At 57.6% G+C, this 16,714-nt stretch overlaps 2 protein-coding genes across 7 annotated transcripts; both read right to left on the bottom strand.

The window, feature by feature from the left end:
- Window positions 1-246: 246 nt before the first annotated feature.
- TRAF4 (TNF receptor associated factor 4) lies at window positions 247-6,999 on the bottom strand. Its single transcript, XM_004267122.4, has 7 exons — window positions 6,738-6,999; window positions 3,700-3,751; window positions 3,018-3,122; window positions 2,781-2,942; window positions 2,531-2,692; window positions 2,290-2,445; window positions 247-2,029 (listed from the first exon to the last, which is right to left on the bottom strand). Exons 1-7 carry the CDS (start codon window positions 6,878-6,880, stop codon window positions 1,397-1,399), a joined length of 1,413 nt encoding a protein of 470 aa, XP_004267170.1. The 5' UTR covers window positions 6,881-6,999; the 3' UTR covers window positions 247-1,396.
- A 551-nt stretch (window positions 7,000-7,550) lies between these two features.
- Window positions 7,551-16,456, bottom strand: NEK8 (NIMA related kinase 8). Of its 6 annotated transcripts, none has more exons than XM_004267123.4 (15): window positions 15,959-16,090; window positions 13,884-14,089; window positions 13,412-13,644; window positions 13,042-13,173; window positions 12,347-12,555; window positions 12,112-12,191; window positions 11,638-11,819; window positions 11,381-11,531; window positions 10,898-10,974; window positions 10,450-10,567; window positions 9,659-9,809; window positions 9,264-9,427; window positions 9,001-9,159; window positions 8,685-8,843; window positions 7,551-8,293 (listed from the first exon to the last, which is right to left on the bottom strand). In XM_004267123.4, the coding sequence occupies exons 1-15, from the start codon at window positions 16,003-16,005 to the stop codon at window positions 8,265-8,267; spliced, it is 2,097 nt and encodes a 698-aa protein (XP_004267171.1). In that variant the 5' UTR covers window positions 16,006-16,090; the 3' UTR covers window positions 7,551-8,264. The 6 variants fall into 6 exon arrangements, with proteins under 6 accessions (XP_004267171.1, XP_049557689.1, XP_033279262.1 ...); XM_049701732.1 differs by having other exon boundaries at window positions 8,262-8,401; window positions 9,659-9,746; window positions 15,959-16,450; XM_033423371.2 differs by having other exon boundaries at window positions 8,262-8,401; window positions 9,659-9,680; window positions 15,959-16,450.
- Between the last annotated feature and the right edge of the window lie 258 nt (window positions 16,457-16,714).

Here is a 16,714-nt window from a genome sequence, read left to right as displayed (position 1 = left end):
CAGTCAAATGTGGATAATCACAGGTACCCATTGAGGCCTGTATGAAAAGTAAGTATGGATGAGAAAATTTCAAGGCTCCTGTGCACAGTTTAGGAGTCCCTGGGTGTGGGCTGGGCTTTGGAGTTAGACTAACATTCATAAAGCACTCAGAGACATCCCTCAGTATCCACAGGGAATTGGTTTAAGAATCGCCAGCGGATACAGAAATTCACCAAGTCCCTGATATAAAATAGCATAGGCTTTGCATGTAACCTATACACATTCTCTGGTATACTTTAATCTCTAGATTACTTACAATACCTGATACAATGTAATACTATGTAGATTTGCCCATGAGTGGCCAAAACCTTTTGCTTTTTGTAACTTTCTGGAACTATTCCCAAATATCTCCAATTCACTGTTGATTGAATTCGAGGATGTGGAACCCACAGATACAAAGGACCGACTATTTTTACTGGGAACATGCATGGTCTTCACCACAGCCCACTAAGATAGGTCCTTTTATTAAAAGCTATTTCACTTGACTGTTGTATTAAATAATGCATATAAAGTGCTTACCAGTGTCTGCCACATCAAAAGTACTCAATAAATGGTAGCTATTATCATTAGACCAAGAAAGACCTGCCTAGAGCACAGGCACTAGTCCTTTGTGGGGTATCGATCAGAGACTAAACCTTATAAAACGTCCAGAGCCTGCACCTCCCTCCTCTAACCACTAGAGGGCAGCAGCAGGCAGCTGTCCTCCACACAAAGCCTAGTGCAGTCCCTCTGTCTTCCACCAGAGGGCGATGCAGCAGGGCAGCTGGATCCTGGGGCCAGAGCTGTTGCAGTCCCTGACTGGTCCCTTGACTTCACAATTGGGCCCTGAGCAACCCAGATGAGTCAGGCTGGAACCAAGGTAATAAATACAAGTCAGGATTTATTAAAAATCAGGGCTCCCCTGCTGTGCCCTCCTGGCACTAAGTAAATAAATAACCAGAGGGGACACAGCTGGGGAGAGGAGACATCAGATCTCAAGACAGATTCTTTAACTACCCCTCAGTTTCCCAACTCCCCCTCCCCCCCTATGGCTCTTGGGACATAGCACCAGCAGGCACCTCAGTCCCTGGAAGAGTGTGGCCGGCACCAAGGCATGTGTGCCCTGATCCTAGGCAACAGGCCCCGGGATCGCTTGTTTCCAAGCCCTTGATGACCCTAAGACCTGCTCTTCCCAGAGGCCAGGGCTGAAGCACCAAAAGGAGGCACCTGAGGGTGGTAGGGAAGGAGGGAGGGGGAACAGGGTAACAGAACCTAGGCAGCGGAAGCAGCTGTAAGGGGGTCCGGCCCCCTCTCCAGGCTCAGCCTGCCTGATGGAGGTCATTTCCCACCCCCCTTTTTCCTATAGCTGGGTCTGCTCTCAGCTGAGGATCTTTCGGGGCAATTCAACAGAGGCATGGATGAAGACTGCATCATCCCGCACATAGTTTCGCTTGCGGATATCCTGGTGGGAGATGAACTTGGGGTAACCAAAGCCCAGAGAACTCTCATCCAGGGAGCCCCGCCAAGTGCCTGGTTTTTGGAAATTCTTCCAGTTTGGGTCAGGGTGAAAGGTCTCAGTGACATGCTGTGGCTTAGCCAGCCCAGGGTCGCTCTGATCCAGCAGGGAGAAGGTGACGCGGCGGGCAAAGGGCCACTCAAGGAGATTGTCAAAGGCACCTGGCAGCACGCGAATGTAGAGCGAGAGATGTGTACCCTCACCACTGCCATTGCCATTGAGGAATGCAGACACCTGCAGCTTGTAGCCATACTTATGCGTGTAGAAGGCGGGGCTGAAGCACTCGAGGTTGGGCTTGGCTTTGGCCTCCTGCAGCCTTCGCCCGTAACTGCCGATCTTCCAGATGAGCACGCCATCACTGCCCACGGAGAGCTCCTCCAGCTCTCTTCGCAGCTCCTGCAGCTCTTGCCGTTGCCGGCTCACCAGGGCACACATCATGGCCAGATGTGGCTTCACGCTCTCCTCCACGTGCCGTGCCATTGCCAGCTTAGGGCACTGTTGGCAAAGCCCCAGGCCATGGGGGAAGAGAGGAGAGTTAGTCGGGGCAAGTTCAGGGGAGAGGGGAGGAGCAGGTACAGGGCAGTGGGCACCCGGCTCTGAATGAGGGAGGTAGAGGGCTCTAGGAGGAGGCTGGAGCCGGCCAGCAGGGGGAGGGCTGAGGCTTCAGAGCAGCACAGCAGGGACCACTAAGGGCCTATGTCTGAGGTTTCAAGGACCAAGAAGAGAGCTGACAGGAAGGAAGAGAGGCATCTCACCCTGTGCTTGCAGCCGGAGTCTTTGAATGGGCACAGCACCAGGGCAGTGCTACAGCTGTCCTTGAGGTGGCCCGGCAGATCCTCCCGAGCCATGGTGCCCACACCACACTGGTTGGGGCATGGCACAGGCAGCCTCGGGCACTGGTACTGGTGGCTCTAGGGCCGCAGAGGCAGAGAGAAGCAGTCAGTAGCCTGACTCCCTGCTACCTGCCCTGCGGCCCACAGCTCAGGAGGGCCTCACCTGGATGGTGTCAAAGACAAACTCCTTGGTGCAGTAAGTGCAAGGCTGGGTGCGCTTGGGGCACTCAGAGGTGGCATGCTGGGCCAGGAGCCGCCGCATCATGCGGGCACCGCATTTGTTCTCACAGTACACACTCTCTTGCGGGCACACACCTTCGTGGCTCTGTAGAAACGCCAGAGGGGCTGAGTTAAGGGATCCCTGGGCCACAGGTGCCCCACTCTCCCTCTACCCCCAGCCAGGCCCCACCCACCTCAAAGGCCTCCCCGCTGAAGTCACAGCCACAGAACTCGCACTTGAGTCGCCTCTTGGGGCAGTCGTGCTGCAGGTGTGCGGGCAGATCACGGCGGCTCAGCTTGGCGGGGCAGCGGTTGGGGCAGGGGACTACATTGAAGCTGCAGGTATTCAGGTGGCCCTGGTGGGAGGGGCCACAGTTAGTGCCTGCCCAGGGAGGGGCAGTCCCCCCACCCCGGCCCCTTCAGAGCCTCACCTGTAGGTGGCGAAGTGGCCCACTCCATCGGCAGCCCTCCTCACTGTGGATGCAGCGGATAGGCAGGCCCAGTACCTGTACCTCCAGCTCTGGGTCTGGGTAGATCTGGGGACAAGGAGGCGGGGAACTGGTCAGGGTCAGAGCCTGCTACAGTCCCCAGTTCCCACCTCCTCCACCCCAGATAGCTTAGCTCTCTACCTTAGAGCCAGAAACAGCCCCTCGGTGTAAATTCTCCTCTGTGCCCAGGGATAAAGAGTGCAGCAGGTGGTCTCTGCTCTAACCTAGATTCCAGGGTCCCCAACACGCTGGCCCAGGACGCTCCCTTCGGAGCAGCAGCCAATCAGCCTGCAGCCCCAGGCAGCCTCCACACCCTTTGCTTCCTTCCTCCTGGTACAGGGGTCCTGGCCCTCAGCCACAGGGCTGGCCAGCCACCCAAACGGGAGGGGACACTTCTGGCGGGCACAGAGCGGTTCTGTATACCCCCACAGGCTGGGCATTGTGCCTGCCCTCCAGGGCAGACTCGGGCCTCATCTGCGAACTGGCCTGGTGGGAGGGAACAGGCCACGTTCGTAGGGGTGCATGATTCTGCGGCACCGGGTTGACACTGGCCCCGAGCCCACTGGTTGCAGCAGCTCCAGCCTCCACCGAGGGCAAGAGCCTGTACCTGGCACGGTGGACTCACCTTGGCATAGTCCAGAGGAAGTTGATCCTCAGGGCACTTGAAGACTCCTTCACTGTGAAGGGGGAAGGGACAGGGTCAAGGCGCCATACTATGGGAAGAGCGATCCCTGGGCCCCATCCCCTCAACCAGGGTAGCCTCCTTCCGTCACCAGACCGGTTCCCAGGTTCCCAGGCAGCCCTACCGGAGAGGGCGAGTAGAGGCCTGAGGGTACCCACTTCTACAGGACCACCAAAGATCCCAGCTCCTGTCCCGGGGAGGGTGGATTTGGGCCCAGTGGAGGCAGAGGCAGCTGCTTCAGACAGCATTTGGCCAACAGGTGGCAGCTGGCACCCCTCCCCCAGGATGGCAGCTGGACGGCGAAAGGAACAGGCTGCCCAGCCACCCAGTCCCCCAGGTTACTTTTCACTGGCTGGGCTGAAAGCTGTTGGGGGAAGGTGAACACGGATGGGCTGAGGTTAAGCGCCAGGGCTGCCCAAGCCCCTGCGAGGGTGCCCAGCCACGAACCCAGGGCAAAGGTCAGCTTGGGGCCGCCTTACCCCAACTCTCCCCTCCTCCTACGTGGGTGTCTTCTGAAGCAAAGAGAAGGAAAGGCCCGCTCCAAGGCACTGTGTTTACGCTCCCACCCAGTTCTCACAACCTGCCTGAGAAGGGGCTCAGTGTCTCCACTTTGCAGATGAAAGAACTGAGGCTCACGGGTGCGCTGGACTGTCTGTCTGATTCCACAGCTCAGATAGTTTCTACTATGCCGTACACAGAAGAGAGGTCAGTCCAAGAAAAAGTGTCCAGGCAAGCATGGCCAAGGCTCTGGTCACTGCACGGCAGGCATCTGAAGCCTGCTGCCCCTGTCCGCTGCCCTCCCTCTCCTCCACCAACCCCTCACCAGGCCGTTAGCACTCAAGGAGCCTGTGGCATGCCTCCTTCTGCCAACATGGCCTCGCCGACCCTAGCCAGGACCAGTCACGCATGCCTGGCGCGGCCTAGGCAGGGCAAGGGCTCACCCAGCAGGACTGAAGACCCTCAGGCATGGCATTTCTGGCAAGTCTGAGTCAGGTAGGTGGGAGGCAGGCAAGGATGAAGGCGGAAGCAGAGGCTACAAGGCAGCCCTGTCCACAATGGCGTTTGGCAGGATGTGGGCAGTCCATGCCCCAGGTGCTCAAAGGATTTCTAGCACCCACCTCCTCCCCCTGACCCCACGACTACTACTGGGCATGCTGCCAATGCCAATAATAATACATGCCCAGGCACTGAGGAGGTATGCCCGTGCCCACAGGGTAACCAGGCTTCCTGGACCAACCTGAGTAACAGCGCTGGCAGGAGAAGGGAAAGAGGGGTGGGCCGTGGGGGAGGGGGTCTGCTTGGCTGCTTCAGGAATGTGCTGACTTAGTGGTTTTGGAGTCAGGGAGGGGACTGAGGCAAGTCCCCAGGCTTCAGGCAGAAGATTAGCCTGGGCAGCTTGGGGCCCAGCCAGGACAAAGGTTCGCCCAGTGCCATGGACACCCTAGCTGGTAGGGTGGGAGGCGCAGGGCCTGTCCCACCATCCCTTCCCTCCCGGGCCTCAGCGTCAGAGTTCAGGCGCCAGCCGAGGTGGGGAGGCAAGGGCAGAGACTGCTCCAGGCCGTGCAGTGGAGGCCCAGGCCCAGGGGAGAAGACAGGATGGGGGGAAGGGGCTGTGGGAGAGGAAGAGGGGATTTCCGGGAGGGGGAGGGGAGAAGCAGCAGAGAGGGACAGAAGAGGGAAACAAGCCTGACAGCCCCCTCCCCCGTTCCTTCCCCGAGGCAGTCAGGGTGGGTCAGCTGAGGAGGGGGGAGGCTCAGCTGGCCTCATCTGGAAGCCAGAGGGCTGGGGAAGAGCACGGGAGAAGACAATGGGGCTGTGTGTAGGTAGGGGAGTGTGTGTACACTGAAGGGAGGAGGGAGGCGGGTGAGGGAAAAGGAGGAGGGGGCAGCACAGCAGCTTGTGCAGGAGCATATGTGAGGGCAGGACCGGCCCAGGCTGCGGGGAACCGAAAACAAAGGGCCTGCTGAGATTTCCGCCGAGCAAGGGGCTGCGGAGAACGGAGGGACGGAATCCCAGAGGTGCTCTCCCAGCCTGCGCCCCACGAACCCTCAGCAAACAGCCTCCTGACACAGGGCACTGGCTGACCCAGCCTTCCCCGGTGCTCTTGGCCCACGACCTCCCCACGACACGGGGCTCCCTCTTCTTGCCTCCCCACACCCAGGACTGAGCAGGTCCCAGCGTGGACAGGAGACTCAGAACACCGCAGGGCGCCCAGAACTCAACGAGTGCCCAAGAGCCCACGGAAGACCTGGGTCGGGAGAGCGCAGGGGGCATTCAGTCACACCCAGGGTGCGACCCCCTCCCCCTCACGACTTCTAGACCACTCGCAGTACTCAGGACCCCCAGGGGCAGGGAGGGACACCCAAAGGGTTCCTGTTTCAGGGGAGATCGGGAGCGTCGTAGACCTTCCTCTGTCGTGCGACCACAAGCAGGCCGGGCTTACACCCCAGTTAAGCCTTTAGGTAATTGTGCGACCGTGGGCAAGTCGCAGCCTTTCTTTGAATTTGAATCTCGTTTCCTCATCTGTGAAATGGGAGAACAATAGCTGCCGTTCTCGGAACGTCCGAAGAATCAGAAAAGCTAAGATGGGTGAAAGCTCGGAGGCTTAAGGTGCTGCGCGGGGCACAGGGTTTTGTCCTTCTCTTCCCAGGATTCAAAGTTCAAGGGTGAAGCCGTTCTGGCTCTCAGGTGAGGGGGAAGGGCCGGCCACGGATCAGGAAGGGCGTCCTTTCCCACCTCCACCCTGCGGGAAGGCACGGAATTCTTCCCACCTGGCGCGTGGCACGCGGGACCCTACGGATCAGTGCGTGGGGTCCTCCCTCGGGGCCTGACGTCACTCCCGCCCTGTGACGTCACGGTGGGCGCCCCTGAGGTCACGGGGCCGCGGCGCAGACAAAGGCCCGGCGTGCCTCCGGCCTGGGTCCTCCCCCGGCGGCGTCTCCCACCCCCACCGGCCGTCCCCTGCTCCCGCCGGGCCGCACCTGAGGAACTCCTGCAGGCAGGTGTCGCAGAAGCGGTGGCCGCAGGTAGAAACCTGCACGGGCTCGCGCATGGGCTTCCCGCACAGCGGGCACAGCAGCCGCCGCTTGGGCTTCTCCAAGAACTTGTAGTCAAAGCCGGGCATGGCGGGCGGGCACGGGCAAGCGGGGCCGGGCTCGCGGCGGCCCCACAGCCCGCGCCTCGCTCCAGCCGCGCTCCCGGCTGCGGGCGGCGCCGACTGGCAGCCGTGGCCTGCGCCCAGCCCTTGAGCTCGCCCGCCGGAAGAGGGGGCGGGGCCGTGCCCGCGCGGTCCTAGTGCCCGCCCCGCAGGGCTCCCCACCCACCCGGCGTTGCGGCAACTTCGGGGTCGGCACTCAGACAGGCTCTCCCCCTCCAGGAAGCAGGGTCTCCTCTTTACGCTTGGGAACAGAGATCGAGGCCCCGCTACTCCCCAGGGCCGGGGGTGGGGTGGGGGGGAGCTCTGATGCTGGATGGGGCGGAGAGCCTCGGGGGACGGGCCGCGCCACAAAGATTCGCTTCTCCGGAGTCAACAGCTCGGCCTCGGGGGCCACGTGTCGCCCAGGGGCCCGGGGCTCCAGCTTCCAGGTGCTAGGCAGCTGAAGCCTGGCAACCAGATCCGGGGAGCCCAGCTGGGCGAGGAGGCCGGGCTGGGAACTGGGCCAGAGGAACCTCGGCCCGGGCCTCAGGCTGCGCCCACATTCCTCTCTCCACCGCGGCCCTGCAGCCCAGATGGAGCCCAGCCCAGCCCTGGGGTGGCCGCCACCCCCAGCCCTCAAGAGACCACACTCTAGGCAGGCAGCTGATTTTTTATTGGCGCTATTTCCCAGTCATCTGGGAAACTAGTCTGGTCCAGCCAGCTACCCTTTCTCCCAACGTGCTTTGGGGGAATGGCATGGGGTGAAGGGCAACCTTCAGCAGGGATGTCCTTTGCGGTATACTGCAGCCCATGCACTCCCCCAGGGGAAGGGAGGCACTCAGATTGTGTAAACCCCTGCCTCAGGATATAGGAGTGGGGGCAGGTGGTAGCACTCCCGGGACCTCCCTGCCCCAGGCAATGCAGGGGCTAGGCCTCTGGAATGGCCAGAACAGGCAGGCCCCAGCTTGCCTTACTCCAAAGCACTGAGCTGCGCTCCCAGTAGACACCTGCGACTTATTTTCAAACTGGGCTGGGGGAAGGGGCAGCATCTAGGTGGGGCCACAGCTACCTCCAGCCTTTTTCTGCAGAGGCTCTGGAGACCTCCCTGCTTCCAAAAGTTACGTCTGGCCTCCAACTCTAGCCAGGCTGAACCCTGGGGACGTTGACTAAAGATAAGAAGGGGTGGGGAGGGGAGTAGGGTGGGTTGAGTTTTACATATCCAGGGCCAAAGGCAGAGCAGGGGCTTTACTGGTTCTTATACCCCATTGATGATACAATCCAGGGGGCTGGTCATGCCTGAGGCACCTGCACTTTTCAAGAACATTTACAGGAGAAGCAATATCGGGGTCGTCCAGAGGTGTATCCAGGTGCCTCAAGGGGGGACTGGCTCATCTGTGACCGCTGGAGAGCACAAAAGAGAAATCCCTGCAGCCTCCCAGAGGGCGATGCCCCCAGCAAGCCTCAGCTACTTCCACTCTCACTCCCACACTGGGCCCTGGACTCTGGACCCTGCCAGGCCAGAAACAGAGGTTCAAACTAAACTGGACTTGAGGGTTGGAGGAGAAAGAACGCATTTGGACCCTGGGGAGGAGCGGAGGCAGCCCTTCAGGCACAAGAAGCACCTACCCTTGCCCACCCCAGGAGCTCACTTTTGCCCAGCAGCTTCTGCTTTCATTTATCTGGGGGCTGAAAATGCTTTTAATAATTTGGGCTGTGACCACTGGGGATGGGAATGTGGGCAGGGGCCAGCTGGGTTAACCCTTGTGTGGGTGAGGGTGAAGTTATAACTCACGGCGGATAGCCAGGAGAGTGTTTCCATGGCAACAGGACACAGAAGTCACTGTGTAGGGGTGTGTCTCATCCAGCTGCACTGGCCTAGGGAGTCCAGCATCCTCATCCCTCCTTCCCAGTCGACCTCGGGCCCCTTTGCCCCAAGAGTACACTTCACTCTCTGCCAAAGAGAATCCCAAGGAGAGAAATGAGAGAAAGACATACCTTAGCAAGCAGCTAACTTCCTAGATTGCCATACTGGCCCCAACATGGGGTTGCTGAGTTCAGTAGCCCTGAGCATAACCCCCCATTGCTCCTGGGTCTGCCCACACCCCTACCTGCCCCAATGGCCACAGTGAAGGCATCCCCACAGGCCACCATTGCTATCTTGATTCCCTGGAGGCCTTGGACTTGACAAGGTACCCGGCTGACCCGGCGAGCGATGGTACCCAGCTGCCCATGCTGATTGCTGCCGAATGTATAGCAGTCACCAGAGGCTGTAGGGGAGGAGAGAGGAAAGGAAGGAAAGGGTGCCTCAACAGAGGGCCCAAGGAAGCCAGGGGAGTCCACCTTTGGCCTCCTGTGCCCAGGTCCTACTTACCAGTTACAGCAGCTGAATGAGCAGTGCCCAGGTCCACGCTCAGCAGGGGCTCGCGGTCCAGGGGTGCAGAACCTAGTGGTGTGAAGCTCAGGGCCTCCTCCACTTGCTGGTGTGGGGCAGGCTCCTCCCCTAGGGAGAGATGGTCCAGGCCCAGCTTGTTGAACCTGAGGGCAGAGCCAAAAGCCAAGTCCAGCTGACACAGTTTATATAGACTGTCCTCCCCCCATGTATCTGGGCAGGAGCTGGTGCACCAGGGGACATATCTTACACAGAACACTCAAAACCCACTCAGTTCTAATCCCAGGTGGGAGGTAGGCAATGACAGATGGAGCACTGGCAGCTAAGGGAGGTCGGGGAGGGCAGGCTAGTTATTGTAGTGCACCTAGTTCACGTACCTGTTGCTCCCACAGGCCAGGGCTTGGCCGGACACAGTGAGGATCATGGAGGAGTCAATGCCACATACAACCCGCTGGGCTTCCTGTCCTGGGGGCATGGGTACCTGCTGGGGGCAGCTGTGGGACTCCCTGTTGCCTAGTCCCAGCCGGCCTACAAGGAGAAACCGGCACTGGGCTAGTTTGAGCTTGTCTAGCTTAGTGATACTAGGATAAGGAGGACCCACAGGGCAGCATGAGTGAAGGCTGTTCCTGACTGAAATGCCCACCCTTGGCCCCTCCGTGGGTCAAAATTCTACTCCTTTAAGGCCCTGTTCAGGTGCCACTTCTCTCTTCTCCAGGTAGAGTCCCTTGCCATTCCTTGTGTTCCCACACCTCTGGACCTTGGGTGAGCCCTGATGCTGTCTGTCCTCTATCATGTTGGAGATGTGTCATCCTTCCCCCATCTAGACTGAGTCCTCCAGGAGGACGGGGACCCCTATCTAAGTCATCCCTAGTTTCAATGCCCAGCCTGATGCCTGACCCAGGGAGGGGCACAACATATATTTCTGGATGAATGAAATCTCTCTCATTACATCATGAGCACCCGAAGGAATCGACATCATGTTCATCTTGTCTCAGCACCCAGCACAAGGTGGGCACATATTGGGTGTGCAATAAAGGTTTGTCGAGTGAATAAATGAATCAGAGAGAAAAGGAGGAGGAGGAAACAGGCCATAGGGTAGAAGATGGCTATGAAGAGGAACAAATCATGGCTGGGGTGTTCCAGAGGCTAGAACAGAGTGAAATCTTACCACCATCTCCGCGGCCCCAGGCAAACAGTTCTCGCTCAGTGGACAAGGCCAGCACATGAGACGCCCCACAGGCCACCTGCACCATCTCATAGCCCAGCAGGGCCTCCACAATGGTGGGCTAGACAGAGAGGAAGCAAGGGCAGACTGGGCAAGGGGCCTGGACTAGCCACCTGGCCTCAGCATCCTCTGTAGGGATGAAGTTGGAGGCTGCAAATTCTCATGAGATGGCTGTCTCTTTAACTCCCCCCCACACACATATTGCAACCACTGGGGAAGCCTGGTCTTTCTGTACTTCCCCAGATGCTGCCCAGAACAGGTGCAGCCTGGGAGGTACAGGGACCTGTGGCTGCTGGGGATTCCCCTGCCTCCAAGCTGGGTGTCAGCTCTCAAATGTGGGCTGCTTGCCATCTCCCCACTTCCTCCTCCCCAGTATACACTCAAAACCCACCTGGCTGATGTCATTGAGGCTGCCATGGCCTAGGCACCCATTGCTGCCACTGCCAAAGGTCATGATGATGCCTCGGTCTGGGGAGGGGAGTAGTGAGGAAAGGGAAAGGAAAGAGGTTAGGCTGTTTTTCCAGACAGACCAGTGCAACCTTGGATCGGAGGAGCAAGAAAAAGTTAGTTGGAGGCTAGGGCTGGAAGAATTGGGTGGGGGGAGAAAAGGACTGGGGTCTTTCTTCCCAAGTGTGTGACTTTGGACAAGTGACAGCCTCTGAGCCTTAGTTTCTAGATCTGTCAAATGGAGATGATATAACTGCCTTGTCAGGCCTGCTGTGAAGGTAAAGGAGATCCGGTAAGTAAAGCACTCCCTGGAAGATAAAAGCATTATTAAGTGAGCAGCTAGCAAATGAAAGGCAAGGAAGGAAATTGCTCTGGGGGGGTCTTCTTATAGCTGAGTCCCCACAGGCTAGTCCCCTGACCAACTCACCAGTCAGGCAGGCCGTGAAGAGGTCCCCACAGGCCACATGCTTGATAGTCACACCCGACTGGCCCTCCAGGAAACGGGAGATGAACTGGGGCTGCTGCTGCTCCACCGCCCCAGGGAGGAGGGGGCCCCCTCCAGCGCCTAGGGGCGGGGCCTGCGAGGGGACAGGGGAGGGCGTGGGCGGCGCCTGAGTGCTCTGCTCCTGAGCCACGCCCCCCTCCATTCAGGGCCCCACCCCACCCCCACCCCCGCCTGCTCACCTCCCAAAGTATGAGGCGCCCAGAGCGCGTGACGCCAGCCTTCTGCGTGCGCCCCGCTGCCACCTGGACCACCTCTGTGTTGAGCATTGGCAGCCGCAGCGGCACACTGAGCCCGCCACCCCACACGTACACCGATGACAGGGGCGGCGGAATGGCCGGCCGGGCAGGTCCCCGGGGAACACCTGCGGGGACAACTCATCAGGCCTATTAAATTGGTGGGATGGACTTCCCTGATGGTCCAGTGGATAAGACTCCACGCTCCCAATGCAGGGGGGCCGGGTTCAATCCCTGGTCAGGGAACTAGATCCTGCAAGCATGCCGCAACTAAAAATCCCCACGTGCTGCAACAAAGATCCCCACATGCCTCAACTAAGACCCCGCACAGCCTAAATTAATTAATTAATTAATTTAAAAAAATAAATTGATGAGAATGCCATGGTGTCCGTCGGAACCCCTGCGGTCGCCCCGACTTACCTCTGCAACGGCCACTGGTGGTCCTGCCCCCTGTGCTGCCGGGGGCCATGGGTGGCCCGGTGGCCAGGGGCTTCTCTGCCCTGCAGGACAGATGGGGGCCTCAGGACAAGGACCCTCCCTGGCATCCCCACACCCAGAAATGGTGGACTTGCCGAGAATGCCCCTCTCTGCCCCAGGCCTACTGTGCTCCCACGGGGTGCCCCACTGCTGCCCAGGGCCCCCTCCCTGCACCGGCCTCCGCATGCGGACGCTGCCCAGGTCAGTGTGGAGGTTGAGGAGCGCCCGGATGCAGAGGGGCTGCGCCATGATGTGGCTGAGCGGTGGCCGCTGTGCAGGCTCCAGGCTGAGAAGACTCAGAACCAGCTGGCGCAGCTCAGGGCTGTACCGGTCAGAGATGGGCGCAAAGGTGCCGCTCATGATCTTCAGCACCAGCGCTGGCAGGTTCTGTGAAGGCACCACGTGTGGGGTTGGCCAGAACCTCAGGCCAGGCTCTTAAACTGCAGCACCCCCAGCTCCAGCCCCAGCCCCTAGCCTGGTGGGGTGGCCACAGCCCTGCACTCAGAAGCCATCCGTCTGGTGAGGGGACTCCCAGGATGATAGGGGAGCCAAAAACTCTGCTTTTAAGAACCTCTGAGAGGGGAGCTGCAGCCATGTCAGCTGGCTGCATGTTGGGAAAACTCACGTCTTGCCCTTAGGAGGGTCCCTAATCTGATGGGAGAGCCCTACCCTCAGTTTAATGGGGGTCCCAAGCCCTACCTTAAGGAACCCATAGTCTTAGGGAAGCCACAGCCCTGGCCTGGGGTAATCCACCAGTCTGATGAGAGAGACATAAGCGAGCCACAAGAGAAGAAACACAGAAGTGGTTGGAGCCAAGGACTTCAGGAGATAGAGGTAGGGATCTCAGTTGTCCCCCTGGGGGGACTTACTCACCGCAGCCTCAAAGGCCCTCTTGAGGCTGGCCAGCTCATATAGGACACAGCCCAGGGCCCAGATGTCACTCTTCTGGTTGTAGGGCTTGCCCTCACACAGTTCAGGGGAAATGTAGCATGGAGTACCCACCACCTGCAGGAGGGAAGCTGATATTACAGCCCCGGGGTGGGAGGACCAAGGCTCTGCCCAAAAGCCCACTTAGAGACAGCTTCTCCCCAAAGTAGGCAAAAGTGCTTCCTCCTGCAGGACCATCCAGCCAGGGACTAAGGGGCCAAGGTCTTGGGGGGGTGGGGCTGGGGACAGGGATGAAAAGTAGACCTTGGCCCTCAAAAGCTCCAGCACCCTTGAGGTCCCCTCCATGCCCAGGCACCGTGTAGGCCTTGCTCTTGCTGCTAAGGATCTTGGAGATGCCAAAGTCACCAATCTTGACGACCATGCGGTGTTTGTCTAGAAGGATGTTTTGGGTCTTGAGGTCCCGGTGCAGGATGAGGTGGGTGTGCACGTGATGCAGCGCCAGCAGGATCTGCACAAAGAAGTGCAGGATGGTCTCCTCCTCCAGCAGGGAATTACAGCGCTTCTGGATGAACTCAGCCAGGGTGCCACCTGCAGTCGCAAGGAACTAGTCAAGATCCAGGCCGCTCCATGCTTGAGATTTTCCTTTTATGAAACTAAAGACCCAGACAGGGCAATGGCCTGCCAGTGTCACACAACTGGGGTCAGAACCCTATACCTCTGACCCTCAGCCAAGCCCATTCCGAGGAGGGAAGCTGGCTGATCTGTGCCTGCCTGTCCCAGAGGTGAGCGGCCCTTGGAGCCAGGCCAGTGCAAGGAGGCTGGCCCACCTGGTGCATATTCCATGGCGATCATGAGAGCCTTGTCCTCCAGGAAGTTCTCGTAGTACTCAATGACATTGGGGTGGTTGAGCAGCTTGAGGACCTGGCACTCATTCTGGGCTGCCTGCCTCTCTTCCTTGGTCATCTGCTCCACTGGGATCTGCTTGATGATCACCAGCTTCTGGTCAGCCTTGCGAAGGCACAGGTGAACAATCCTGAGGATGTGGAGTACAGGAGTGGGTACCGGCTGAGCTTCCAGCCACATATCAGGCAGGGCAGACCTGGTGACTGGGTGTTCCTTAGGACAAGGGAATTGGCACCTAGACTAAGAAGTCATCTAAGTTGGTGCGCAGAACACTGAGTTTAGGAATAGGGAGAACCGACCACAAGCTGTCTGAGACCTTGGGCAAGTCGTTTAACTTATCTGGGACTCAGTTTCACCACAGGCACAATGACTGTGCCTAATAATAGTCTTGGTCTCTGTAAGTCTGCACAGACTCTGGAGTTAACTGCCTGGTTCAAATCCTGGCTCCTCCTCTTACTAGTTATCTGGTCTTAAATTATGTGACATCAGGATCTGGAAAGTAGGATCGATCTCACAAGGTTGTTGAGAGGATCAAATGAGAAAATGCATGTACTGCACTTAGCACAGCGCCTGGCACATCAAAAATACTCAGTGAGTAGGAGCCATTCATTTTATTATTTTCTGCCAATTCTGTAGTCAGTGTTCATAAAAGCAGGGTTTTGTTCTTTCTCCTTCACCACTATAGCCCCACTGCATAGCCTAGTGCATACCCCAGCACTTAGTAGGAGCTCATTAAGTATCTGTTGAATGATGGACTATCTAAGTATCAACTGTATATCTCCAGCTCAGACCTCTCCTCTGAGCCTCAGACTTACATATTCAACTACTTGCTTTGCACCTCTACCTGAATGGCTGGCAAGCATCCTGAATTTTAACAAATACAAAACTCTTGATTCCTGCCCTTGAAACCTTTCCTTCCTCAGTTTCTTCCATCTCAGTAAATGACACCACCATCCCCCAGTTATTAAAGTCCCTAAGTTAGTAAAGTCAGACACCTGAAAATCATGCCAGAATCTTTCCCCTATCTCACGCTAACATCAGTAAATCTTGTTTCTACTACCTCCAAAATAGTGGGAACCCACCCATTTCTCTGTGTCTTCTGCTATAACCCTTGGCCAAATTATCATTTCTTGCCTAAAATACTGCACTAGACTTCAAATGGTTCCTTTCACTCTTGTCACCCTCAAATCTAAATTCTACACAGCAGCCAGAGTGACATTTTAAAAATGCAAATCATATCAAGACCATTCCTTTGCTTAAACCTCATTTCCTTTACACTGCAAATAAATTCAATTCCTTTACCTCAGCCTACAAGGCCGTAATTTGGTTCCCGCCCTCTGTGACAATCACATTTTATTCCATTCTTTACCTTGCCCACTACGTTCCAACTACATTAGTCTTTTTCTCAGTTCTTTGAATACTCTGAATTCTTTCCCACGTGAGGACCTTAGCATAAACTGTTTCCTCCGCCTGAGAAGCTCTGCCTTTTTCAGACTACATACTGGTCCTCATTCCTCAAGTCTTGGTTTGAAACTTCACTTGCCAGAGAAATTTTCCCTGATCATCCCAAATGAATAATCTCTGGTGTTGTACTCTATTCTCGCCGTTTGTTAATCACTGCTTTAACAATGTCCTGTTTATTGTATAATTTTCCGATAGTCTGTAAGCTCCGAGGCGGAAAGGAGCACGCCTGTTTGGTCTTAACTGTATACCCAGTATCGAATGCCTGACGTGTATAGTTGCTGCTCAACATTTGTTGAATGAATGAGTCAGGATCAAAGAACAAACTCTGAGGGGGGCCGCAAAGGCTGGCCGGGGGCGTGACCTCCTTGGAGGCGGAGTTTCCCAACCAAGACTAGGACAGGAAGCCTGCGGAGGGCTTCCCGGATTAGGCGCTCACGCATCGGGGCGGGGCTAAACGGGTAGCGATTTTGCTGTCGGAGTTGGGGCTTATTTTCCCTCTTCCCGAGCAATTGCCTCCCCCAGAGCCCTGGCTCACCCGAAGGCACCTCTGCCCACCACTCGGATCCGCTCGTACTTCTCCATCTCATTTCTCAGAGTCACATTTCCGGAACCCCAAAACTCAGACACAGCGCGTGCGCGGGCCCGCCCTCTCTAGGACCACGCCCCCTGCACTGCAAGATAATTGAGGGGCGGAGCTAGTGGAGCTAGGTGTTGGTTCAGCCTCTCATTTGTCTCCGCTAATTTGCACCGTCCCTGCAGCCCGGATCCGCAGTCGCTCTCCCAGTGTGCAAGGAATGGGGCGATATGCCATTTCTTGGCATGCCCCGCAAAAGCCAGCACCTTACCAGCTACTTCCTACACACGTGGCCGCATCCGGCCCTCGCAAAGCTTCCTTAGACCGCAGGGGTTCCCCGCGCAGGCCGAGTGAGGGTGGGAAGAAAGGACCGATCTCTCTCTGCCCCACTCTTTGCCCACTAGTGACGGTGTTTCCGAGGGAGAGGGCAGATTCTCACTGGCACGCAAACGATAAACACTACCAAAGCTGAACCGAGTCGGCGCTCTCGGTCTGTGGGGCAGGGTGCCGGATTAGTTTCGTGTTTGCCTAGGGAGGGACCGGGGAAACCCCGACCTGTGCAAGTTGATTCACCTAGGGAGGACGTGACGCGGTCTCCAGGCTGTCCCGACTAGTGAGCTAGTGAGCACTGCGCTCGTCAACACCCTCAACTCCCCAACGCACACATACAACGCTGCCGCTGCCGCAGAGTAATCTGCCTTCAGTTCTCAACTAGAG

The sequence above is a fragment of the Orcinus orca genome, chromosome 19, assembly GCF_937001465.1.
Source record: "Orcinus orca chromosome 19, mOrcOrc1.1, whole genome shotgun sequence".
Lineage (NCBI taxonomy): Eukaryota > Metazoa > Chordata > Mammalia > Artiodactyla > Delphinidae > Orcinus > Orcinus orca.
Note: the sequence above shows the minus strand (reverse complement) of the source record. Positions and strands in the feature narration are given on the sequence as shown.